General features: G+C 52.5%; 1 protein-coding gene across 2 annotated transcripts in view; it reads left to right on the top strand.

The window, feature by feature from the left end:
* DNAI2 (dynein axonemal intermediate chain 2) overlaps window positions 1-19,155 on the top strand; it is a 29,139-nt gene extending 9,984 nt beyond the window's left edge. For both annotated transcript variants that reach the window (XM_038546706.1, XM_038546707.1), the window contains exons 5-13: window positions 1,565-1,707; window positions 2,695-2,808; window positions 7,283-7,422; window positions 9,277-9,399; window positions 12,108-12,331; window positions 15,921-16,056; window positions 16,513-16,659; window positions 17,395-17,619; window positions 18,399-19,155. In XM_038546706.1, coding sequence (XP_038402634.1) covers window positions 1,565-1,707; window positions 2,695-2,808; window positions 7,283-7,422; window positions 9,277-9,399; window positions 12,108-12,331; window positions 15,921-16,056; window positions 16,513-16,659; window positions 17,395-17,619; window positions 18,399-18,476 — 1,330 coding nt within the window. In that variant the 3' untranslated portion in view covers window positions 18,477-19,155. The remainder of the gene's footprint in view (window positions 1-1,564; window positions 1,708-2,694; window positions 2,809-7,282; window positions 7,423-9,276; window positions 9,400-12,107; window positions 12,332-15,920; window positions 16,057-16,512; window positions 16,660-17,394; window positions 17,620-18,398) is intronic.
* Window positions 19,156-24,772: the final 5,617 nt, after the last annotated feature.

Here is a 24,772-nt window from a genome sequence, read left to right as displayed (position 1 = left end):
AGGGTGGGGCCTCCGTCACCCTCATGAACCAGCATTCAGGTGCTTAGTACCATAACCTGGGTGGCTTATAAACAACAGAAGTTTCTTTCTCACAGTTCCAGAGGCTGGAAGTCTCAGAACAGGGTGGTCGGGTTCTGTGTTGGGTGAAGACCCACTTCCTGGTTCACAGACTGCCATTTTCTCGCTGTGAACTCACATGGCGGAAAGGGAGAGGGAGTTCTCTAGAGCCCCTTTGTCGGGTTCTAATCCCATCCTAAAGGGCTCAGGGCCTCATCACCACCCATAGCCACCCCCCTAGTACCATCATGGAGATTAGGTTTCAACATTTGAATCTGAGGGACATGACCTATAGCCTATGGCACCCCAAAGTCCATAGTTTACATTAGGGCTCCCTCCTTGTGTTGCACATTCTGTGAGTCTTGACAAATGTATCATACAGAGTAGTTTCACTGCCCTAAAATCCTGTGGTCCACCCACAGGATATATTCATCCCTCCCTACCCTCAAGCCCTTGGCCAACACTTGATCTCTTTACTGTCTCCATGGTTTTGCCTTTTCCCAAATGTCACATAGTTGGAATCATACAGTTTATGGCCTTTTACAGACTGGTTTCCCTCACTTAGTGATGTGTGTTATATTTCCACCATATATTTTCATGGCTTTATAGCTCATTTCTTTTTAATGCTGAATAATATTCCCTTGCCTGGATGGACCCCAGCTTATTTATCCGCTCACCTGCTGAAGGATGTCTCGGTTGGTTCCAAGTCTGGGCAAATATGAGTAAAGCTGCTGGAAACATTCACATGTAATATTTTGTGTGGACAGAAGTTTGCAGCTCTTTTGGGTAAATAGCCAGGAGCAATATTTCTGGATTCTCCACTTTCCCTTTTATTTCAATAGCAATGCGAAATCAGCCCTCAGACCCAAAACTTAAAGCAAATGAAAATATCGGACTAGAACTTAATTTTTTTTTCCATGGGTTTAGTGTTTATCAATGCCTTTTATCTATGGCCGGTGAGAGTGGGTTTTTGATTAAAGGAGTCCCTAAACTTTGTTCTTTTTTTTTTTTTTAAAGAGACTTTTTTTTTTAAGATTTATTTATTTATTTATGATAGACAGACAGAGAGAGAGAGAGAGAGAGAGGCAGAGACATAGGCCGAGGGAGAAGCAGGCTCCATGCAGGGAGCCCAACGTGGGACTCGATCCCGGGTCTCCAGGATTGCGTCCTGGGCCAAAGGCAGGCGCTAAACTGCTGAGCCACCCAGGGATCCCCCTAAACTTTGTTTTTAAAATAAATTTTCTATGGGGTGCCTGGGTGGTTTTGTCGGTTGAATGTCCAACTTGATTTTAGCTCAAGTCATGATCTCAGGGTCCTGACATCAAGCCCTGAGTAGGACTCTGCACTGGGATTCTCTCCCTCTCCCTCTGCTCCCTCCCCTGCTGTCTCTCAATCTAAAAAGAAAAAGAAAAAAAAAGTCTTTCAAAAAGAAATAATTGATTAAATAAGAGGTGTGAGGAGCCTTTCACTCCACTCCAGTCTTCTGCCCTCTTGCCCTCCGGTAAAGGGATCCCCAGGAGATCAAGCGGTCAGCCACGCATCTCTCCTGGCACCCGGATGGCAACAGGAAGTTGGCAGTGGCATATTCTTGCTTGAATTTTCAACGGGCACCTGAAGGCATGAGCCACGAATCGTACATCTGGGACCTAGGTGAGAAGCGAAGGGGTTCAGGTGGCTGGGAAAGCTGAGGGGGCAGGGCAGAGACCAGCATAACACAAGAGTGGGAGGTAGAAGCTACAGGCCGGGGACTCTCACAGGGCTGGTCCCTCACGGGGAGGGGCCAGGGACCCCAGAAAGCCCCTCATCCCTTCGCTGTCCAGGTTCAGGAGCAGCCAAACCAGAGCCACGTCAGAAGCAGGAAACTCCCTTCATTTCCAGATCCTTGATCAGGGCATTCAAGACCAGACCCCCCCAAATCCCAATTCAGATAGAGTCACCTCTGTCCCACCTTTCCTGCCGTTTGTCCTTAACCCACGGCCAGTAGGGGCAGTGTGTCCACTAATAAGGGTCTGCTAATAAGGTCTCTAAGGGACAGACCCTTATTGACAGAAACACTGACTCTGAGAGCAAGTGCCTGGTGGGTAGCCAGCGACGGTGGGCTACACACTGTCAGCCGTCCCTTCTCTGTCACCATTTTGAAAAGAAACATTAGGTCTTATTAGTAGGCGTGGGTGCCAAACTCAGAATGGAGCACATGACGCTCTGGACCAGCCCAACAGATGCTTACAGCAACCCTGGGGGTGGACCCCACCATTAGCCCCACTATACAGACCAAGAAACTGGTTTGGAGAAGTCAAGGAGAGTTGGCTTTGTGTTAAAAAACAAACAAACAAACAAAAACTTGTGGTCATACCTGGTTTCCTACCAAACCTGCAGAATGAACACACACATGCACACACGCACACGCACTCCTGATTACCAGAAATAAAACTACTAGAAGAGTCCCTACGGTCAAGAGTGCCAGATTCTGGCCACCAGGGCCTAGAACTTGCAGCCTGGAGAAAGACAGGAGGGGCTTCCACTTTCCCGCCATCCGCCGCTTCCCAACTCCCACCTCTAGAAGGATCGGGCTGTTTGACCGTGTCCTTTTCTTTCTAGAGCTGGTGGGACCATTTTGTTTGTTTGCTTGTTTTATAGAAAATCCCAATAAGCCTGAAATTGTCCTGAAGCCATCTTCTCCTCTTGTCACCTTGGAGTACAACCCCAAAGATTCTCACGTGCTTTTGGGAGGCTGCTACAACGGGCAGCTCGGTAAGGAGGGGCCCTGGGCTTCACTGGGAGCCAGCCCAGCCCCTGCTGCTGTCCACCAGGGCCCACATACCTGCCCAGGGCCACCCTTCGGGCACAGAGGGAAGTGGGAGCTTGCCACAGGGGATGGACTCCAGACCTCCGGGTGAGTCGTGTTTTGCTCATAGCTCAGCAGTAGTTGTAATAGTTCTAGTTGTCTCTAGTGGCAATAGTTCAAGTAAGTCTAAAACCAGTTCAGAACAAAAGTTTTAAGAAAATGATAGGTCAAGTATAAAATCAAGGAGCATTTACTGCCTACCTGCCTGGAGCTGGGCTAGCGTAGCAGGGGGCAAAGGGATAATGAGACCCGTGGGGAGCCCCATCTCGAGAGAGGCAGGCAGAGACACCTGTACGGGGATGGGTGTGATGGATTCCCGCCACGCACAATGAGTGGGGATGCGTTCCCTCCTTCTTTGACTATTGGAAGAGTTTGGTACTAATTCTCCTTTAAATGTTCAGTAAAGGGAAGCCTGGGTGGCTCAGTAGTTGAGCATCTGCTTTTGGCTCCGGTCATGATCCAAGGGTCCTGGGATCAAGTCTCGCATCAGGCTCCCTTCGGGGAGCCTGCTTCTCTCTCTGTCTGTGTCTCTGCTTCTCTCTCTGTGTGTCTCTCATGAATAAATAAATGAATGAATAAATATTCAGTGGAATTCACCAGTGAAGACATCTGGTCCTTCTTTATCAGAAGTTAAAAACTGCTAATGCACCTTCATTTTTTGGTAAAATTCTATTTATTTATTATTTATTTATCTATTTAGAGCTTGTGCCTGAGGGAGGGGACAGGGGGGAGAAAGAGAGAGAGAAAGAGAGAATCTCAAGCAGACTGCACTGAGCACAGAGCCAACACTGGGGTTCGATCTCCCAACGCTGAAATCATGACCTGAGCCAAAATCAAGAGTCAGAGGCTCAACCAACTAAGCCACCCAGGCACCCCACTAGCACAACTCCTTCTTTACCTGTTCTAGATCGCTTCACACATTCTCTTTCTTCTTGAATCAGCTGTGGTAATTCCATTTCTCTTCCTTTGTGTTTCTCAGACTGGATCATCTCAAATGACCTACCTCCAGCTCGGTCTTCTGCCTGCTTGAGTCTGTTGTTGAGCCCCTCTACTGAATTTTCATTTCAGAGAATGTATTTTCCAACTTCAGAATTTCTATTTTGTTCTTCCTTTTAAGAAGAATTCCTATCTCTTGGGGCGCCGGGGTGGCTCCATCAGTTAAGCATCTGACTCTTGGTTTCAGCTTGGGTCATGGTTTCAAGGTGGTGAGATCAAGCCCTGTGTTGACTCCATGCTGAGTGAGGACTCTATTTGAGATTCTCTTTCCCTCCCCCTTAGCCCTTCCCCTGCTTACCATCTCTTTGTCTCTCTAAAAATAATAATAATCCTATTTCTTTATGGATATTTCTTATTTTGCAACGTGCCATTCTCATACTTTACTTCTATAGATACTGTTTCTTGTAGTTCTTTGAACATCTTTAAAATTAATGATGTGAAGTTTTTGTCCAGTAAGTCCAACACCTGGGCTTCCTTGGGGACAGTCTGTATTTGTTGCCTTTTTTCCTACCTATATATTTTCTTGTTTCTTGGTATAACTTGCAACTTTTTGTTGTTGTTGTTGAAAATTGCCTTCTGGGATCCCTGGGTGGCGCAGCGGTTTAGCACCTGCCTTTGGCCCAGGGCGCGATCCTGGAGACCCGGGATCGAGTCCCACGTCGGGCTCCCGGTGCATGGAGCCTGCTTCTCCCTCGGCCTATGTCTCTGCCTCTCTCTCTCTCTCTCTCTCTCTCTGTGTGTGTGTGCGTGACTATCATAAATAAATAAAAATAAAAATAAAAAAAAAAGAAAATTGCCTTCTTGGGGACGCCTGGGTGGCTCAGTGGTTGAGCGTCTGCCTCGGGCTCAAGGCGTGATCCCAGAATTCCAGGATCAAGTTCCCACATCGGGCTCCTGGCAGGAAGCCTGCTTCTCCCTCTGCCTGTGTCTTTGCCTCTCTATGCGTGTCTCTCGTGAATAAATAAATAAAATCTTTAAAAAAAAAAAGAAAAAGAAAATTGCCCTCTTTACCTAATATAAAGTGGGAACTTTGGAAATCAGACATTCATACCTGAACAGGGTTTGTTTTCATTGCTGTAGTTTGTTGTACTTGTTCATTTCTTCAGTAAATTTTCTGAACCAATTCTATGACGTCTGTACTCTATCGTGTGTGGCCGCCACAGTCTGCTTGGTTAGCTTAGTGGCTGGGCAGAGATTTCCTTTAGCACCTGCAGCCAACTAGTCTCTTTGCTAAGAGCTTGTGTGCAGCTGGCAACTGCCAGCCCTTCCTGAGCCTCTGCACAGAGCCTCAGGGTCAACCAGAAGTAGGAGCTGAGGACCTCCTCGGTTCTTTCCTGAATGTGTGCAGAGAACCGGGCACACACACAGCCCTACCCGGGCATATGGCCTTCCAGATCTCTAGGAATGTGTTGGAGCTTTGCAAAACCCTGACAGACATCTTGTTCTCCAGGCTTGCCTTTTTTTTTTTTTTTCAGGCTTGCCTTTCAAGCTTAGTGGTTAGTTTGCTGTTTGCCTATCTGCTATCCACTACTTCAGGAAGCTGCGAAGTTAATCAGTTGCCTGTAATTGTCATTATTTCCAACAGTTGCCTCCATAATAAGACTTTTTTTCACTTGGCAAGTTCCAAGGCAGGTCGAATACAACTTTCAGGGGAACCACCAGACAGGTCAGATAGGAGACTGGAGACAGGAGACTCTGAATGAGCTCTGGCTGCTTTTCCCCTCCTGTGGCTGCCAGGTTACAGATTTTCACCAGGAAGGCAGAATGTTATTTTTTCAAGGCTACCGTGGGATTTGGAGAGTGTGGGGTCTTTTTTTTTTTTTTTTTTTTTTTTTTTTTTTTTTTTTTTTTTTGAGTGTGGGGTCTTAACTAGGGAAAGTTAAAAATGCCACAAAACTCACTGTCCTTACTAGCATTCAGCTTTCTCCTGAACACTCTCTGGATGGCTGTAACACTTTGGCTACCTTGTTCCGAAAAAGCTGACTGGTGATTGTTGCCAGTTTTCTCATTGCTTTTATGCTTTTATGGAGGAGATTTTCAGAGATCCTTAGTCTACTGGTTTTGTTGATAGAACACCTAGAAAACTGGGTTTTAGATGCATAGGGATCTTGGAAGGAAGCTGCCCATGTGGGTCCTGCCTGGCCCCCAAGCAGCAGACACTCAGCCTCCGTGGCCACACCCCAGGCCTGACTCGACCTTGGACCTGAAAATAGCCCTCTACCCTTCTCCCTTCACATATTCTCTGCCTTCCCTTCTCTCCCTCCCAGAGTAAGAGCAGGATGGCAGAGAATCTTCTTAGACACTCTTCTGAGGCCTCTGACCCTCTCTCTAAGACCTGCCACCTCCTCCCCAAGAACAGACATAGGCTTCCAAAAGTCTCCCTGACAAATTACCTGGGTGCCAGGGCTTTAGAAGATGAGTGGAGCCACTGTGCCATGATTTATTCACGAGTCTTGCCTCGCTCATTATTCATAACCCCTTTCAAGGCTTTTCACGCCAGCTCAGAGTGGCCCTGACTCTGGGGCTCTGCTGCCTGTGGGAGGGACTGAAGGAGGGCCCACCCCCAAGTGGTATTCTGCTTAGGGAAAACCCCTTCCTGGGCCAGGCAGATCCAGGGGCCAATGCCTTGGACTTTGAGTCCATAAATCAAAACATGGATCACGTTTTTTGTTGCCGTTTTACAAAACTGGCTTTCCTAGAAATAGCTCTGTGTAACAGAGTGGATCCTTGCTGCACACTCATGGCAAAATGAAAACAAAATCTGCCAAGACAGAAACTGGATACATTCCGAGGCTTTTTTGGTAAAGCAGAAGAGGTGAAGTCTTAGTAATGGATCTGAATAAAGGGTCTGTGAGCTGCATTCCCATCTCCCACCAGAGGCAGCCAAGGTGCAGAGGACAAAAGGGAAGGAGAAACTGGCCTCAACGTTCTTCTATTCAGGAGCCTTTCCCTGGGGTGGAGACACTCTTCTCTCTGGCTGCCCCCCCCCCACCCCTATCCTAGACTTATCCTTGGTCCGTGCTCCTTCGTACTCCTTCCAGGGTGCTTGCCCTGACCATCCCAGCACGAGCTCTACTTGCCGATCCCTCCTCCTGCCTCTCAAGGAGAGGGGGACAGTCTTATTCCCAGAGGCTTCCCGAGGGCCTGGTGTGACGCTCAACCATGGTACGAGCTCAATGGAATGAGTGAAGCTTGCATAGAGATTGTGTGAGAACTTCGGGGGTTGATAGGAAACTCAGGCAGGTTTGGATCGAGTCCTGATTCTAAAAAACCACATACCTGCCAAACCAAGGGAAGCAGCATCCCTCCATGCTGTGCTCCCTGCACCAGGGAAGGGAGCCTGGACTTCTGTTCACCTTCCTCTCATTTCCTCCCCCCTGCTAGCCTGTTGGGACACCCGGAAGGGCAGCCTGGTGGCGGAGCTGTCCACCATTGAGTTCAGCCATCGAGACCCTGTGTATGGCAGCATCTGGCTGCAGTCGAAGACCGGCACTGAATGCTTCTCAGCATCCACAGATGGGCAGGTACCTAGCCAGCCACTGTAGGGGGCGGGAATGTGGGGAGCAGTGATACCTCCCTGGTTCCCCTTCAGAATTCCCAGGGGAAATATTTCCTTTTGCATTTTATTTTAAAATTGAAGAGTAGTAGGGGTGCCTGGGTGGTTCAGTCAGCTAAATCTGCCTTTGGCTCCGGTCATGATCTGGGATCCTGCTCAGCGGGAGTCTGCTTCTCCCTCTCCCTCTGCTGCCCGCTGCCCCCCCGCCCCCGCTTGTTCTCTCTTGCTCTCTCTGTCAAATAAACATTCTTTTTTTTTTATTTTATTTACTTACGTATTCATGAGAGACACAGAGAGAGAGAGAGAGAGAGAGGCAGATGGAGAAGCAGGCTCCATGCAGGGAGCCCGATGTGGGACTCGACCCCGGGATTCCAGGATCATGCCCTGAGCTGAAGGCAGATGCTTTAAGCGCTGAGCCACCCAGGCAGCCCTCTCTCTGTCAAATAAATAAATAACATCTTTAAAAAATATTTGAGGAGTAAGTGCACATAGAACAAAATCCAAAAGGTACAAAAGGGCAGACAGGAAAACACCTTCCTCCCTCCTCTGCCCACAAGCCTCCCAACCCCCTCCCCACAGGTGCCCACCTGCCTCAGTTTCTTACAGCTGCCTTCAGAGATAGTCTCTGTATATAGGAGTGAATACATCTGTCTTCACTCTCTTTCTGCACACCTTACACATAGGCAAATAACTGCACTTGATATTTTTCACTTAGTATATCTTGAAAATGTCCTATTTCATAAAACAGTGCCCCATGCCTGTTAAGAACTGCATTAGGGGGACACCTGGGTGGCTCATTCGGTTAAGTGTCCAACTCTTGATCTTTGTTCAGGTCTTTTTTTATTTTTTTATTTCTATTTTTTATTTAAGATTTTTTATTTATTTATGACGGACACAGAGAGAGAGAAAGAATGGCAGAGACACAGGCAGAGGAAGAAGCAGGCTCCATGCAGGGAGCCCGACGTGGGACTCTATCCCGGGGCCCCAGGACCACACCCCGGGCTGAAGGTGGTGCTAAACCGCTAGGCCACCAGGGCTGCCCTTAGTTCAGGTCTTGATCTTAGAGTAGTGAGTTTGAGCCCACACTGTGCATGGAGCCTACTTAAAAGAAAAAAAAAAACTGCATTGGGTATACTATAATTCATTTAAGTGGATTTCAATATGTTGTCATCATAGGAATAACATAGCAAAGAGTATATTTGTATATAGGTTTTTGCACACATGCAAAGGCACACTGATAGCATGTGGTGGGATTTCTGGATCAAAGCATACAGGCCGGGACGTCTGGGTGGCTCAGCGGTTGAGCATCTGCCTTCAGCTCAGGGTGTGATCCTGGAGTGCTGGGATCAAGTCCCGCATGGGGCCCCCTGCATGGAGCCTACTTCTCCCTCTGCCTGTGTGTCTGTCTCTCTCTCTTTCTCTGTGTGACTCTTATGAATAAATAAACAAAATCTTAAAAAAAAAAAAAAAAAAGCATACAGGGTTTACAACATTGCTATGTATTGCCATATTGTGGGGATGCTCTAAGAATTCAGATTCCAGAGCCCACATTTGGCCATTTTGATGCAGTAGGTCTGGAGTGAGGCCCCAGCATCTGGGTTTTATGAAGCTTGCCCATAACCCTGATGATCAGCCAGGGGGAGACCGTGGGCCGGAGTGGTGGTTCTTCAAAGTGCATTTGTCCTGTAGGTCGCGGGGCGCCTCTAACACCCACCCCTTTGGCCCCAGTGACTGGCCCCAGGAAGGTGACGGAGGTAGGAAAGGCAAAAGCCAGGGCAATGGAGGGACCTCTGGTCTCACAGTGGCCCCATCCTCCCATCAGGTCATGTGGTGGGATATCCGAAAGATGAGTGAACCCACCGAGGTGGTGATCCTGGACATTACCAGGAAGGAGCAGTTGGAGAGCGCCTTGGGAGCCATCTCCCTGGAGTTTGAGTCTACCTTGGTGAGTGTCCCCAGCTCTCCCTTCCAGGACTTTCCATCCCTGGGGCAGCTAGAGCCGAGGCCAGGCCGGGACTACTGTGTGCACCGGGCAGCTGCTCCACAGAGGGCCGGCCCCAGTGCGGTCATCCTGGACCTGCATGGTCATTCCAAGGACTTTCCAGCAGGGGACAGCAGGGGACAGCAGAGCTCCTCGCGGAAAGAAGCCAATCAGTCTCATTTGCATGAAGTCACCGCCTGGCTAGTGGCTGCACTGGGCGGAAGGCAGGTTTGGAAGGCAGGTTTTCACTGAGGACTGGATTCCAGAAAGGCCCCATTCTGGGGGAAGAGCCCTGCCGGAGACCAACACGGAGCGGCCAGGCCCTGCTTCTGCCTCGTGGGGGTTACTTCACTTTCTGGGGGGAAAGAAGAGACGTTAGGGAGGGAAATGAGGTCAGAGGAGGCTCCTTGGAAAACAGAGCACAGGCACAGTTACGGCGTTTAGCAAAAAGGAGGAGGAACCATAAAGAAATATCAAAGTTGACCAGTAAAGTGAATGTGTCAAAAGACAGAAGCTTCTAGAAGCAGCAAATGAAGACTCTCTCCAAAGCAAGAAATTGACTTTTCCAGAGGAGTCTTGTCTTGGGCTGATTCCTGGTTTATGTTTTGCTGAAGCCTAGGCCTGGCTCCCCCTTGGGGGTTATCTCTTGTTTACTTTCAGGTCACGTGACATCACTCCCAGGTCCTTGGGTGGTAGAGGTGCTCTGGCTTCACCCCTGCCCTGACAGTCCTCACCTGAGGCTGGGGAACCAGTGAGGGTGAAGTGGGGTGGAAGACAATTTAGCTGACCCCCACCCCTGGGTGTCATAGTGAAGGGAGAAATGATGCAGAGAAGCATCCTGTCCTGAAATCAGGGATGTCTAGAGCAGATGCTGGATGTGGTGCCCATGCCCCCGCTAGGCCCCAGCTCTCCCACGCCTGTGACAGCACAGGCTGTGGGCCAGACACTAACGACTGTCTTGCACGACGAGCTTGTGTAATCACACACCACTCATCCATAAATGGATGAGTCTTAGTGTGGTAAGTCATGCGCTCTAGAACACGGTGCTCCCGGGGCTCAGACCCAGGGCTCGGAGTCAAGGCCCAGGCTCACCATGCCGACCCTGCCAAGAAGCCTGAGGCTGGCGGCACAGGGGCCACCCGGATCTGGGTGCTTCTCCCTGTTATGAGCTCATAGGAGCCGCACCGTGTACTTCATCACTCACTCTCCTGGGCCTTTCAAACTATCTCCTCATTTTCCTTTGACCTCCAGCCTGTAGTCCAGTTGTTTGTTTGTTTGTTTTTTTAAGATTTTATTTATTAGAGAGAGAGAGTAAGAGTGAGTATGAGCAGAGGGAAGAGGCAGAGAGAGGAGCAGAGTCCCCACTGAGCAGAGAGCCTGATGCTGGGATCATGACATGAGCTGAAGGCGGACGCTTAACCAACTGAGTCACCCAGGTGCCCCTTTTTTAAATATGTTATTTATTTATTTGAGAGAAACAGAGTGCACACGTGAGCAGAGGGAGAGGCAGAGGGAAAGGGAGAGAGAGAATCTCAAGCAGACCCCCCACTAAGTGCGAAGCCCAACACCTTGCTGGATGGATATCATGACCCTGAGATCATGACCTGAGCTAAAATCAAGCGTTGGATGCTTGACTGACTGAGCTCCCAGGTGCTCCTGTTCTTCCTTTTTCTTTTTTTCCTTAAAGATATTATTTTATTCATGAGAGACACAGAAAGAGAGAGAGAGAGAGAGACAGGAAGAGGGAGAAGCAGGCTCCATGCAGGGAGCCCGATGTGGGACTCCATCCTGGGTCTTCAGGATCACGCCCTGGGCTGAAGGCAGGGCTAAACCGCTGAGCCACCAGGCATCCCTGTTCTTCCTTTTTAAAGCCACGAATTTCCTTCCTTTTTAAAGCCGAGTGGTGTTCCACTGTAGGTACAGACCACATTTTGTGCAGCCATCCACGTCACTTGGGTTGGGACACCTGGGTTGCTTTTCTGTGTTTGCTGCTGTGAGTAACGGTGCTATGGCCATGGGGATGCAGTGTAGCCCAGGTCTGCAGGGAGTAGCTGGGGGCTGGCCAAGGGCCCTTCCAGCCTCATGTTTTACACTATTTATTCTTTCAGTCATTCACTTATCTGTGAACAGACATTCAGGATCTTTATGACAAAAGGCCTAGTGGACACAATGATGCTACATGCAGAGGTGTTCCTCATGTTGCTGCTGATGAGTCTCTCCAGGGCCTAGAAGAGTCGAGAGGGCTCCCTTAAGATAGGGCCCTTGGGGCACCGGGTGGCTCAGCAGTTGAGCATCTGCCTTCGACTCAGGGCATGATCCGGGGGTCCTGGGATCAAGTCCCACATTGGGCTCCCCGCAGGGAGCCTGCTCCTCCTTCTGCTCGTGTCTCTGCTTCTCTCTGTGTGTTTCTCATGAATAAAGAAATAAAATCTTGAGAAAAAAAATGGGGCCCTAGAGCAGGTGCTAGTGGAGGGTGGGATCTGATCGGGGAACAGGTGGGGCCAGCTCCTCAGGAGAAGCTGGAGAACAGCATGAGCGGAGGCCTTCACCAAAAGCCCTCCCAGTACCTCTGGATCCCAACACCCCAACCCCAGCAGGCCGCTCGCCAGGACAATGAAGCCCAGAGATGATGATTCATGGTGCCTTCCACTCCTGTGTCACCCCCTCCACAGCCAACCAAGTTCATGGTGGGCACCGAGCAAGGCATTGTCATCTCCTGCAACCGCAAGGCCAAGACGTCAGCCGAGAAGATTGTGTGCACCTTCTCAGGCCACCATGGCCCCATTTATGCCCTCCAGAGAAATCCATTCTACCCAAAGAACTTCCTGACAGTCGGTGACTGGACCGCCCGCATCTGGTCAGAGGACAGCCGGGAGTCATCCATCATGTGGACCAAGTAAGAGGGAGGGGGAGAGGGACAGAGAGGGCCCCGGAATGCCCTGAGCCTCTATGTGCAAAATGGAGAGAACACCCCTCCACACACGCCTGAGCTTGTGCTAGGAGTGGCCTAATGCAGCCACTTCCTGAAGGAGTGTGCCTCAAACAGCCTGGGCTGGCAATAATTACAGCCTTGGGGTAATTTTCATGCTCCTCTTGTCTGCGTCAGGGGACAGAACCAAGAGGAAGCAAGGCCACTTGCTCCTGGTCCCTCAGCTGGTAAGGAGCTGAGGTGGGGTCTGAACCCAGGAAGCTTGGATTAAGAATCTGGGCACCTCATCAGGACAGCTCGGTGGGTGTCCTCTCCCGTGACGGTGGGCATGTAGGAGCAGAGAGGGACAGAGCGGTGAGCTCTGTAGGAGGATCAGAGGAGCCTGAGGGCTCCCCGAGTCTGCTCAGAGGAGAGGCCAAGGGGGGTGCCGTGAGACGGATCCTCAGGGTGGCCCCACTGCCCCTGGGTGAGCCGGGGAGAGCCACATCCCCAGAGATGCTGCAATGACGCAGAACCAAGAGACCAGAGCAGAGGCATGAGGTGGAGGGACAGGCGCCCTCTCAGCCTTCATTTGTGTGAATCTGGGGTTCCTTTCCAGCTGACGCACAGACTCCTGCAGTGCTGGTGCTGCTGTGGACCTGAATGGGCATCTTCTTATCCAAAGGTTCCCAGATCTGGTTGCATCAGGATCTCCTGGGAAGGATTTTTTTTTTTAAGGAAGTTTTTTTTTTTTTTTAAGATTTTATTTATTCACAAGAGGCAGACAGAGAGAGAGGCAGAGACACAGGCAGAGGGAGAAGCAGGCTCCATGCAGGGAGCCCGATGTGGGACTCGATCCCTGGATCCCAGGATCACGCCCTGGGCTGAAGGCAGACACTCAACCGCTGAGGCACCCAGGTGTCCCCTTTTTTTAAGTCCAGATTCCAGGGCTGCTGTATTAGATCTTGCATTTGACCCAGGAATAGGCATGCTAAGGATTTCCCGGGGGGCTTTAGGATTCAGCCTGTCTTTGCTTTTGGAGCAGAAATCCAGTCCAATCTCCACATTCTACAGGGTGGAGGGAGAGGTCCAGAGGTAGCACTCTGTTCCCGGTCCCATAGTGAGTTGGAGGGCACCACACCACCTGCCCAGGTTCTGACTCTCCATCTCATACATAGCTATAGACTCAACTCATCTCACATATAGACTCTTTCATTTCATGTGCAGATACAGATGTTCACCCATTTTACTGAGGTGTCACTGACATGGAAAAGGCTGCACATCCTTAGTGCCCACAGCTCTCTGAGTGTGGGGATAAGTTGCACCTGTGAAACCATCACCACCATCAAAGCCATAAACATACCTATCACCTCTCTCCTACCCCCTTTATTATAAGTATTCTTGGGAGGGAGGGAGGGGGTAAGAACACGCAGCAGGAAACCTAACCTGTTAACAAATTTTACTATTTGGTACAGCGTCATTAGCTAGAGGCGCTACCAGATCACACTAGGTCTCCAGAACTTATTTATCTTGCATAAATGAAAGTTTGGACCCTTCGACCATCACCTTCCTATTTTCCCCTCCCGCCCCCACCCCTGGCAACCAGCGCTCTACTCTCTGCTGCTGTGAGTTTGACTTTTTAAGACTCCACATATAAGTGAGATCATGTCATATCTGTCTTTCTGGGTCTGGCTCATTTCACTTAGCACAACGTCCTCCAGGTCCATCCACGTTGCTGCCAATAGCAAGATCTCCTTTTTCTTTTTTTAAGATTTTTATTTATTTATTCATGAGAGACACACAGAGAGAGAGAGAGAGAGAGAGGCAGAGACATAGGCAGAGGGAGAAGAAGACTCCATGCAGGGAGCCCAATGTGGGACTCGATCCCGGGTCTCCAGGATCACGCCCTGGGCCGAAGGCGGCGCTAAACCTCTGAGACCCGGGCTGCCCAAGGTCTCCTTTTTTTAAGGCTGAATAATATCCCATTGAATTTCCAGACTACATTTCCTTTATTCATTCACCTGCTGATAGTCATTTGGGTTGTTGTTTCCATTTCTTGGCTGTTGTGAATAATGATGCAATGAACCTGAGAGTGCAGGCATTGAGATTCTGATTTTAATTTCTTTGAGATTCTGATTTTTATCCAATTTCTTTGGATAAATATCAAAGAAATTTATCCAATTTCTGTTTTTTTTTTTTGTTTTTTTGTTTTTTTTTTTTTTTAGTTTCTTTGGATGAATACCCAGAAGTGAGATTGCTGGATCGTAGGGTAGTTCTATGTTTTGTATTTTCAGGCACCTCCACACTGTTTTCCACAGTGGCTGCACCAGTTTGCATTCTCACCAACCCTGCACGACGAGGATTCTCTTTCCTCCACATCCTCAGGAACACTGTTTCTTGTCTTTTTTGATCATGGCCATTCTAAGAGGTGTGAGGAGCTATCTCCGTGTGTGTGCTTTTGTTTTTCTTCTCTTTAATCTCTTTGTGGTTTTGATTTGCATTTGTCTGATGATGAGTGATGGTGAGCACCTTTTCATGAACCTATTGGTCATCTATATGTCTTCTTTGGAGAAATACCTGTTCAAGTCCATCGCCCATTTTTTGATCAGGTTATTTGCTTTTTCACTATTGAGTTTTTTGGTAGAAGTTCCTTATACATTTTGAATAGTAACCCTTTCTCACATATAAGACTTGCAAATATTTTCTCCCATTCCATAGGTTGCTTTTTCATTTTTCGTACCCCACTTGTTTATTTTTGCCTTTATTGCTTGTGCTCCTGGCGTTATATCCAGAAAATGGTTGCCAAAGCCAATGTCAAGAAGCTTTTCCCTATGTTTTCTTCTAGGAGGTTTATGGTTGCAGGTCTTAGGTTTAAATCTTTAACTCATTTTGAGTTGATATTTTATATATGGTGTAAGATAGGGATCTGATTGCATTCCCCACCACAGAAATCATCAAAAAATCTAGATCCTACCAAGTAGGAAATATAGCACTCTTCTAATGTCAATATTGGGAACTTTTCTGGGCACACTCTTCCTCTGATTCCTTTCAGTGAGTCCCACGGCTGAAAGACTGGGCCCAGATCCAGCAACATGAGCCTGTTCCCTGGAGTTAGCTGTGGAGAAACACCAGTGGCTAGCCCCTGGGCAGGACGAGAGACTTTTTTTGTTTTGTTTTTTTGTGTTTTTTTAAGATTGATTTATTGATTTGAAAGAGAGAGAGAGAGAGAGCACAAGCTGGGAGAGGGGCAAAGGAAGAGGGAGGAGCAGGCTCCCTGCCAAACAGAGGCCAATTCAAGGCTCGATCCCAGGACTCTGGGATCATGACCTGAACCAAAATCAAGAGTCAGATGCTTAACTGACTGCACTACCCAGGTGCCTCAGCACCAGAACCTTTAAAATGCCCACTGTGAACTGCTGGTGAGTGAGGTTGGCATAATTAGAAGTTAGACACAAGAAAGAACTTCCTACCCAGCAATGAGACCCTAGAGTCCAGGGGGCATGGATGAGTAGAGCCATGGCTTAGTGGCCCCTCTGTCCCTCCCAGTCACAGCGGGATGACCCCAGGATCCCCACAGGTACCACATGGCTTACCTCACCGATGGTGCCTGGAGCCCAGTGAGGCCGGCAGTTTTCTTCACCACCAAGATGGATGGGACCCTGGACATCTGGGACTTTGTGTTCAAGCAATGTGAACCTGCCCTCAGTCTGAAGGTCATGTATACCCCACTCCCCATACAGCCAGGCCCTCAAGCCCTAGAGGCTCAGCAAAATCACTTGGGAGAAACTTAAAAAGAAAAGAGAAGCAGAAAGCCTGACCTATCCCTTCAGCAGCCCTGGGATGGGCTCCTGGCAGCTGACCCTTCTGTCCTCAGCTAATGTCACGTTTGCAGAGCTAGAGCTGAGCCCTGCTGCCTTGCACCATGGAAGGGTGTCGGGTTTGGGAAACTGCAGGATGGACATGGGGCTGGGGACTGAGGGGTGGAGTGGAGGAGGGCAGGGGGCAAAGTGTCTTGACAGCCATTCTCAGAGCCTGAGCTTCATTTTATGAGTCAGAGGAGTCCCTGAGGGTGTTTGAACACAGAGCTTGGCTAAGTGCGCCCCTTCCCGGGGCCAGATCATCAGCTAAGTCTCTCCTCCTCAACCAGGTCTGTCTGGCCCCTCCAACAGGTGTGTGACGAGGCCCTCTTCTGCCTCCGGGTGCAGGACAACGGGTGTTTCATCGCCTGCGGTTCCCAGCTGGGCACTACCACGCTGCTGGAAGTCTCCAATGGGCTGTGCACACTCCAGAGGAACGAGAAGAACACAGCTTCCTCTGTACGTGCCCCGGGCTGACCTGGCCCCCGGAGCAGAGGAGGCTAGCCAGAGAAAACTGTCGGGCTCCCCTCTCACCGCTTGGGAAATGCGGGGACCTCTGGGGAGGCCGCGAGGTGTCCTAAATGAGCATGGAGGTGGGGTCAGGAGTGTCTGAACCAGCCCTGGCTTGCCCACCCAGTAGCCCACGCGGTAGCCTACATAGTAGCAGAGCCACCCTGGGCCAGTCACCTCTCCCCTCCCAGCTGGTCACTGTCCAAGTGGTTTGATAGGACAGTGCGTCTAGCTTCACAGATGACATTTCTTTGCAATAGAACCTGTCAAAGGCTCAGAGATGCTGTTAGAGAAAACAGAGGGAAGGCGGGGACCCTGGGGAAGAGGGCTGGGAGGCTGAGATTGGGTACCACCCCCCCACCCCACCTCTGGGGGCCCCCCTGCGGTGGGGCCTCCCCAGCACTGTGCACACATACTGTGGAGCTGAAAGCCAACACCCTGGCTCTGCTGGGACTGTGGGCCCGGCCCCCAGCAGGAGCAGGTGTCCCCGGGGTCTAGGGCCCCCCATGCACAGCCACCAGCTGTGTTCTGGGAACCCCTCGGAACTGCGCAACTCAGCGGCTCCGCTCCTGCCTCGCCACCTCAGTGTCCCTCCTTTCTTGCCTTCGGGGCTGAGCGGAGTCCCAAGCTGGGAGCCGGCCACCGCCTTCTTCTCACGAGGCCCCCTGTCACCGTGTCCCCCAGATATTTGAGCGGGAGACCCGGCGGGAGAAGATTCTGGAGGCCAGGCACCGGGAGATGCGGCTGAAGGAGAAAGGCAAGGTGGAGGGCAAGGAGGACGACCAGAGGGAGGAGGAGCCCATCCTCACCCTGGAGGAGCTAGTCACCAAGGCCGAGGAGGAGTTCTTCGACATCATCTTCACGGAGCTGAAGAAGAAGGAGGTGGAAGCCATGAAGAAGTCAAAGCCTGTAGGTCCCGAGCGGGGCAGGGAGGAGGGATGGGGAGGAGGGACAGGGACACAGGGGGGAGCAGTGGGGAGGAGAGGTGGGGCATGGGGGAGGGGCGAGGACACTGGGAGCGGGGGAGGAGCCCCTGGCCTGGGTGCCCCCAGCTGGGCTCGCTGACCTCCTGGATCACCTCGGGCAAGTGGCCTCAGCAGGTGGACCTTAACTTGTCCACCCGGAAAATGGGAGGCATTATTCCCTTCCTCCTGAGAAATCCTAAGTCTCCAGGTGGGCTCCACACTTCCCATGGCCCTCCTTCCCTCTCCGGGCCAGTCCCGGGGACACGCATGTGGCCGCCAGATGGAGGCCCCGGGGCCCAGTGAGCCCGAGGCCCAGGCAGGAGGGCCTGGGAAGGTGGAGGTGTGGTGGCCGGGCCGCCGACCCCGCCTGGTGTCCGGGTGCGATTCGTGCTGAGCTCATCCATCCGTGTCCCCCTCACCGCTAGGACTAGGGGAGCACTTTCTGGCTGAGAAAGTGGGGCTGGGTCCTTATACCCATTATTTCTAGTCCGGGTCACAGCCTGCGAGGAATCACGTCCACTTTACAGGGGAGGGGGCCAAGGAGACTCAGGAGGAGCTAGCCCGAGGTCACCCAGGCAGCAAGGCGACAAAAGTAGGACTTGTACCCGAGTCTGTCAGGTGCCCTAGGCCGTTGCTGCCGTCCACACCCGCTGGCTCTGAGCAGCTCCCAGGCCCACAGAGCGGGTAACAGTCTCCGATTCTGCACTGTTTCTGCCGAAACAGGATCTGAAGGCAGACGAAGAGGTGGAAGGAGAGGACCAAGGGGAGGAAGAAGCTGCCCATGTCGAGACTCCGACCTAGAAGGGTCAGGTCAGCCGTGCCCGCGGCCCCACTCGCTCCACGCCTCCGTCTCCCACCTCCTGGCCCTGCACTGGCTTTGCTCGTGGGCCCTGAGCACCTCCCTTAAAGTGTCAGCGGAGGGAGGGCTGGGGTAGCAGGGCTACCCTGACCCGACCCGACACCCCGCAAAGGGCTGGCCCCCATTGACTCACTGAAGCCAGTCCCAAGGGACCCCTTGGACGAAGGGAGGAGGCAAGGCTCATGCCCGAGCTGGGGACGGCTCCTCTCAGCCAGCCGAGCACACCCTGGGCCTTCAAGCCAGGCCCCGTGTGTTCCCTTGGGTTCAGCCTCCCCATGGCTTGTGTGTTCCCTTGGGTTCAGCCTCCCCACGGCTTTTGGATAATCATTTTCCTTCAATGCTTGCAGAGCCTCCAGGCAGGCTAGCCTCAACCGTGGTGGGGCCTCCGAAAGACCCGTGCGCGGGAGAGAGGGGCTTCTCCTTCTCCCTTCCTGACCCCCCACCCACATATAACTGGGAAACACAGTCCGTCCACTTCTAAAATGTCCCTCACCACCCCTCCCCTCCCGGGCACGTTTACCTCTGAGAGGAGATGCGCCAACAAGTTGGATTATTCTTGGATGCCTGCAAGCTGTCTACTATCTTAATTCTTACAAAATTAAATTAATAATAATGGTGCATCCTGTGCTGAGAGCTTTGCGTGTTATCTCATCTAATTCTTTTTACAAAAATCCCCGGAAGGTTGGTATTCCAATTATCCTTACTCTGCAGAGGAACATTCAGATCCCGGGAGAAGTATGAGGACTCGCCCGGGGTCACAAAGCAAGCACAGGGCAGAGCGGGGACAGGAGCCCAGACAGCTCAGTCTCCACCCTGCACGACAGGCACACGCAGGGCCCATGGGGACACCAGGAACCGGGCACAGCAGGGCATTGAGGGACCATTACCAGAAACACCGGAGGCAAGGGGGCCCCCCAGAGCCGGCTTGCACCAGAAGTCCCCCAACTGCCATTCATTCTGTAGGTGTCGGATGGTCCGAACATTGACCCAAAGTGGCCTTTAAAAAATAGGGAGGGACCCAGGGCCAGCCACCCTTTGTGACCAAAGGAAAAACAAACATCAAGTTGCCCTTATGGCTAGACTTGGATAAAATAATCATTATGGGCCATATTGATCGAGTGCGTGATCTTCACAATAGCCCCAGAAGTGCGATACCCATCTTCAATCCCCAAGTCACCGATGTGCCACATGAGACACAGAGAGAGGGACCAATGCCTGAGTCCCAGGGAGAGGAGTGGGCTGGCCAGGATTCTGCTCCCCGCCTGGCATTGCCATCGGAGCAGAGGGCGCCCACACGCTGTGTGTCCCGCTCTGTACCGTCTCCCGCGATAGGCGCCTTAGTGAGCCCCCGAGCTGCCCATAGAGCCGTGGTTTCAACTGGGGGTGATTTTGCCCCCGACGGGACATTTGGCAATGTCTGGGCACATGCACACTTTGGATTGACATAAGGGATTCGGGGTGCTTCTGGCTTCCAGTGGGTGGAGGCCAGGGGTGCTTTCCAATATCCTACAAGGCACAGGACAGGCCTCGCTACAGAGAGTGATCCAGCCCAAATGTCAATACACTGAGAAACCCTGACTTAGAGAAAAAATATTTCTGCAAATGAATTGTCGGGGGAGAGAGTCACAGTGCCCTGCCTGTTGCATCAGCCCCAGGACACTGACGGACCCCTCCATGAGTGGCTAGGATGACAAACTCCAAGGGAGAATATTCTTTTCTATAATAGGATTTGAGCCTTTGGCAGGTGCTTGCAAAGGTGAGCCACCTGCTGGGGCGAGCCATCTGCTGGAGCCTAAAAACACCTTCAGAGAGCGCCCTGAGGCAGGGATGGAGTGGGCATGGCGGAGGACAGGACAGCTGTGACATCGCCGGGCAGAGGGCAGTGGGGGCTCTGTGGGGTGATGCCCAGCACTGCCTATCCTCACGGCCATGAACTTCTCCTCCCTGTGAACCGGCCTCACCCAGAACCGGCTTAGTCTTCTCCAAGGGAAGCAAAACAAGACCACGAAGCATCACTGGAGAACCAGAGGCTGCTGGAAACCCCCTCCCCCATGGGCACAGAATGCAAAATGTCAACGGTGGGGCCTGGATGCGGGAACACATCCGAGCAGGGCTGGAAAGTGGTGGCAACGGCAGCCAGCCCTGAGGTCCACAGCACAGGGAGGGCCCTCCCGTCTGTGTGTGCACACCTGCGGGAGAGCGTGCTGCTTCTCTGGGTCCTGTTCTGCTCAGCCGACTTGATGACGCTTCAGCCTGCAACTATGACCACCCAGTGGACCGGGGGGAGGTCCCTGTCCCACATTTACTGCTGGCTACTGTGGGGTACTGGCTACTGTGGCCCTTCGGTCGGAGGCCCCTGGGGGGACACTGACTGTCAGGCTAGGCAAAGGTGACTACTGGAAACCCCCAGGGTCACACCAGAACCCCTTTTGGCTCTTCCCTGGCTCCCAGAACCAAAGACCCCAGAGCCAGCTCCTCTGAGTGCTAAGAACCTATGGGATGAAGACAAAACAGTGGACAGAGGCAGTGCCCTCTGGAGCTTACCGGCAGGTGGAAAGGGTTGAGCTCCAAGGTCTGCACCCTGCACCCAACACCCTGCCAGGTACAGACCACAGACCACAGAGTGGTGAGCAAGCCAGACGCAGACTCTGCTCTCCTGGAGTTTGTACGCCAAATGGGAGAGACAAGAGCTGACAAATACACAGGGAAATATCGTACGACAATAGCACAGAGTGACATCTTCCAGGATGCACAGTATGCTCCGAGTGGGATGCTAGCAGGAAGGAGGGCTTCTTAAGAGGAAAATCCTCAGGGGACGCCTGGGTGGCTCAATGGTTTGGCGCCTGCCTTTGGCCCAGGGTGTGATCCTGGAGACCCGGGATCGAGTCCCACATCAGGCTCCCTGCATGGAGCCTGCTTCTCCCTCTGCCTCTGTCTCTGCCTCTCTCTCTGTGTCTCTCATGAATAAATAAATAAAATCTTTAAAAAATATATATATATAAAAGAGGAAAATCCTCGATGGATGTCTTGTTTCCCAGGGGCCTTTCATTCGCCCTCCCAGGCTATAGGTAGCCATAGCCTCTCACAAGCAGGGGCCGACTTTTGGCCCAGAGAGTCACAGGGCCCCAGAGAGTCACAGGGTTTTAGAAAGTGCTCAGGGCCCATCGCAACCAGTGGATTCCAGCTGCGGGCAGGTTTGGAAGGAGGTGGAGAATGTCACAGATTTCTGACCGAACATACAGTTGTTTCGTGGAAATAATGGTCACTGGTGACATCGACATCCAAGAGCCCAGCAGTGGCCTCCTCCGAGGGGAGCCTTTGGCCCACTGGAATCTTCAAGTAAGTGAATGAAGATCTGAAGAGCTCAGAAAAGGGGGAAAGGACGTGTACGATGAGTTTTGAAGAAGCCATTTGTCTGTGCCAGCCCGACAAGTGGAGGACGGACCTCCAGGGATGATCGGAGGGAGCAGCCCATCGGGAATGCTGCCCACGGTTGAGCACGGCCAGCGCAGGGGTAGGACGAGGGGATGGGCCAAAGATGAGGCAGAGAAGGCCAGGACTCCAGGCTCAGGGGCACGCTCCGTGTGGAAGGCAGCGGGGAGCCACGGCGGGATCTCGAGGGAAGTAACGATGCCGATCTGTCTTTTAGGACGATGCTGGTCAATTGACTGGAAGGTAGAGAAATCACGCAGGCTGCTATGGCCATCCAGAGGGGACACTGTGAGGTCCCAGCCCCCGGGCAGGAGCAGTGGGGATGCAGAGGAGGGACAGAAGCAACGGGAATGGATGAGGGATCCGATTCCCGGACGGACTCGGCATGTGGAGGGTCTGCACTGAACCTGGTCCCTGCCCTCGTGGAGCTCACTCTCATGGGTCCCTAAGGGCATAAGTCGAGTTTTGTGGAGAAGAGGGGTCTGATATGGAGGATGAGCAGGAGTTTGACAGATGTTGGAAAGTGCGTAGAGGCAGGGGGACAGATGTGCGCAAAGGCCTGAGAGTGGAACCCAGGACCCGCGTGTGTTGGAGAACAAGCAAGCAGTCAGTGTGGGGGGAACCTGCATCTGTGATGGGCCCAGGGAGATGAGGCTGGAAGGAGGCATGAGGAGATGTGGAGAGAGAGGTAGTTGCCTTTGCTTATGCGTTAGAGCCGCACCTCCTCAAAGTGGGCAAGACCAGGGGCAGGGGCACCGCGAGGGGGGGCAGTGCATTGCTCCGGTGACAGGTGCTAAAAGCTGGAGCTCGGTGGGGCGGGGCGGGGGGGGGGGGGTGTCGATGGAAAGGCGAAACACTTGCAAAGGTAGAGGCCCCAGGATCTGAACAGAGAGGATGAAGAGAAAGGGGATGTGACTGATGTGACTGGTGGCTCAGCGGTGTCGTTGACAAACACAGAAGGCGGGTGGAGGACTCGGTTTGAGAACAGAGACAACGCTGTGACGAGTCTCTAGGTAAGGCGGGCTGTGGCCTCCTGCCCAGCAGCCTCTCCTACTTTACCCCCTTGGGCCATCCTGGGTGGGCTTCATGCATGTGGAGGAACAGAAAAGAAAGAAAAAAGAGCCCTAGGCCAAATGACCAGGGGTCTCGGTTGGCTGATCCAGATAGATGCAGGGTCTGGCCCACAAGCTGGGAGCGTGGTTTCTTTTTCTTTTCTTTTCTTTTCTTTTCTTTTCTTTTCTTTTCTTTTCTTTCTTTTCTTTTTTGTAGTTTTATTTTTTGTGTGTCTGTGTTTATTTTTTTTATAAATTTATTTTTTATTGTTGTTTAATTTGCCAACATATAGAATAACACCCAGTGCTCATCCTGTCAAGTGCCCACCTCAGTGCCTGCCACCCAGTCACCCCCACCCTCCGCCCACCTCCCCTTCCACCACCCCTAGTTCATTTCCCAGAGTTAGGAATCTCTCATGTTCTGTCTCCCTTTCTGATATTTCCCACTCATTTTTTCTCCTTTCCCCTTTATTCCCTTTCACTATATTTGCACGGTTTCTATCCACATGCACATCTTCAGGCTTAGCTGATTCTCGCTGCAGCACGCCCGTTTGCAAACCAGCCAGCCGTGGTGTGCAGCCTCGGGGGCCAGAGAACAGGACAAAACCTTAGGGGACCCCCTCCCCGCAACGCAGGAGTGTTTGGTTTCCACCAAGCTTCACCGGGCTTATCCAGGTACCCAATCCAAGGCCACAGGTGGCTCCCTGCGACTGTTTATTAATAACTACACCGAACACAAGCTCCTCGGGGGCGGCCGGGGAAGCCAGTCCCAGGGTGCAGGCTGGCATCGTGCTCTGCCCCTGGATGCGTGCCAGGCTGTCTGAGACAGCCTCGGGGGGAATGAACGGCTCTTCCTTACCCAGCTCCTGCCGCGGGAAGAGATCCCGGCCTGTTTCCCTCACGCAGTCTTTGCAGGGGGCCTGCCTGGCTCAGCTTCACCGGGGGTGGGGGCGCAGGAGAAGAGAGATGAGCCCACAGGACCCGGAGGACACCAAGGCCCAGAGCAGCGACAGGAAACACCTGCTCTCCGTGGCTTAGCAAGCTGGATGCACATTGGAGCCCTGTTTTCCAAGGGCCTCCTGAGGCCGGGAATCTATCCACTAGGCTCCTTCCCTGTGCAATTGCTGTTATGCTCACCGACAGTGTAGACTGCAGCGTGCACCTCACACTTTCTGGCACAGGATGGTGGCTCTTTCAGCAGGCCGGGAGCCAGCAGGGCACACAGACCTAGGTTCTGGTTTACCTGTAAGGCCTTGTTCGGCAGCGGGGGACACTGAGGCAGGCTCTACTGCGAAACACCGGGAGGCATATACAGGTGCTCTCCGGCACCGGGCAGGGGCACGGCCTGGGCAGAGACATCTCTGTACGCCTCTGCCGCTGGACAAGGGGTGGAGACAGGGCCCCAGAGACCCCAGCCCCTGCCACGATGCGATGCGCGCTGTGCCCTTGGAAGCACCAGGAAGCCCAGACAGCCGCAGGCAGGCAGGCAGGCAGGCAGCAGGTGCGCGCGCGGCCGGGCGCCCCTTGCAGGGAGGTGGGAGGGGGTGCAGGGGGACGCCCAGGAGCTCCCAAACGGACGCAGGGCCCCCGAGGGCGGGAAGGACGCGCCGGCAGCGGCCGGGAGCAGCGCAGGCTCGGCGCCTCCCCGGCGGAGGCGGCCCACTGTCGGCTGCAGCGCGGGGGGCGGGGGCGCAGGGGCGGGAGGCGCCGTCGGGGCCCTCCCCTTGCCCCGCCCCCGGTCGGCGCCCTTGGCC

Source organism: Canis lupus, chromosome 9 (genome assembly GCF_011100685.1).
Source record: "Canis lupus familiaris isolate Mischka breed German Shepherd chromosome 9, alternate assembly UU_Cfam_GSD_1.0, whole genome shotgun sequence".
In the NCBI taxonomy this organism is placed as follows: Eukaryota; Metazoa; Chordata; class Mammalia; order Carnivora; family Canidae; genus Canis; species Canis lupus.
Note: the sequence above shows the minus strand (reverse complement) of the source record. Positions and strands in the feature narration are given on the sequence as shown.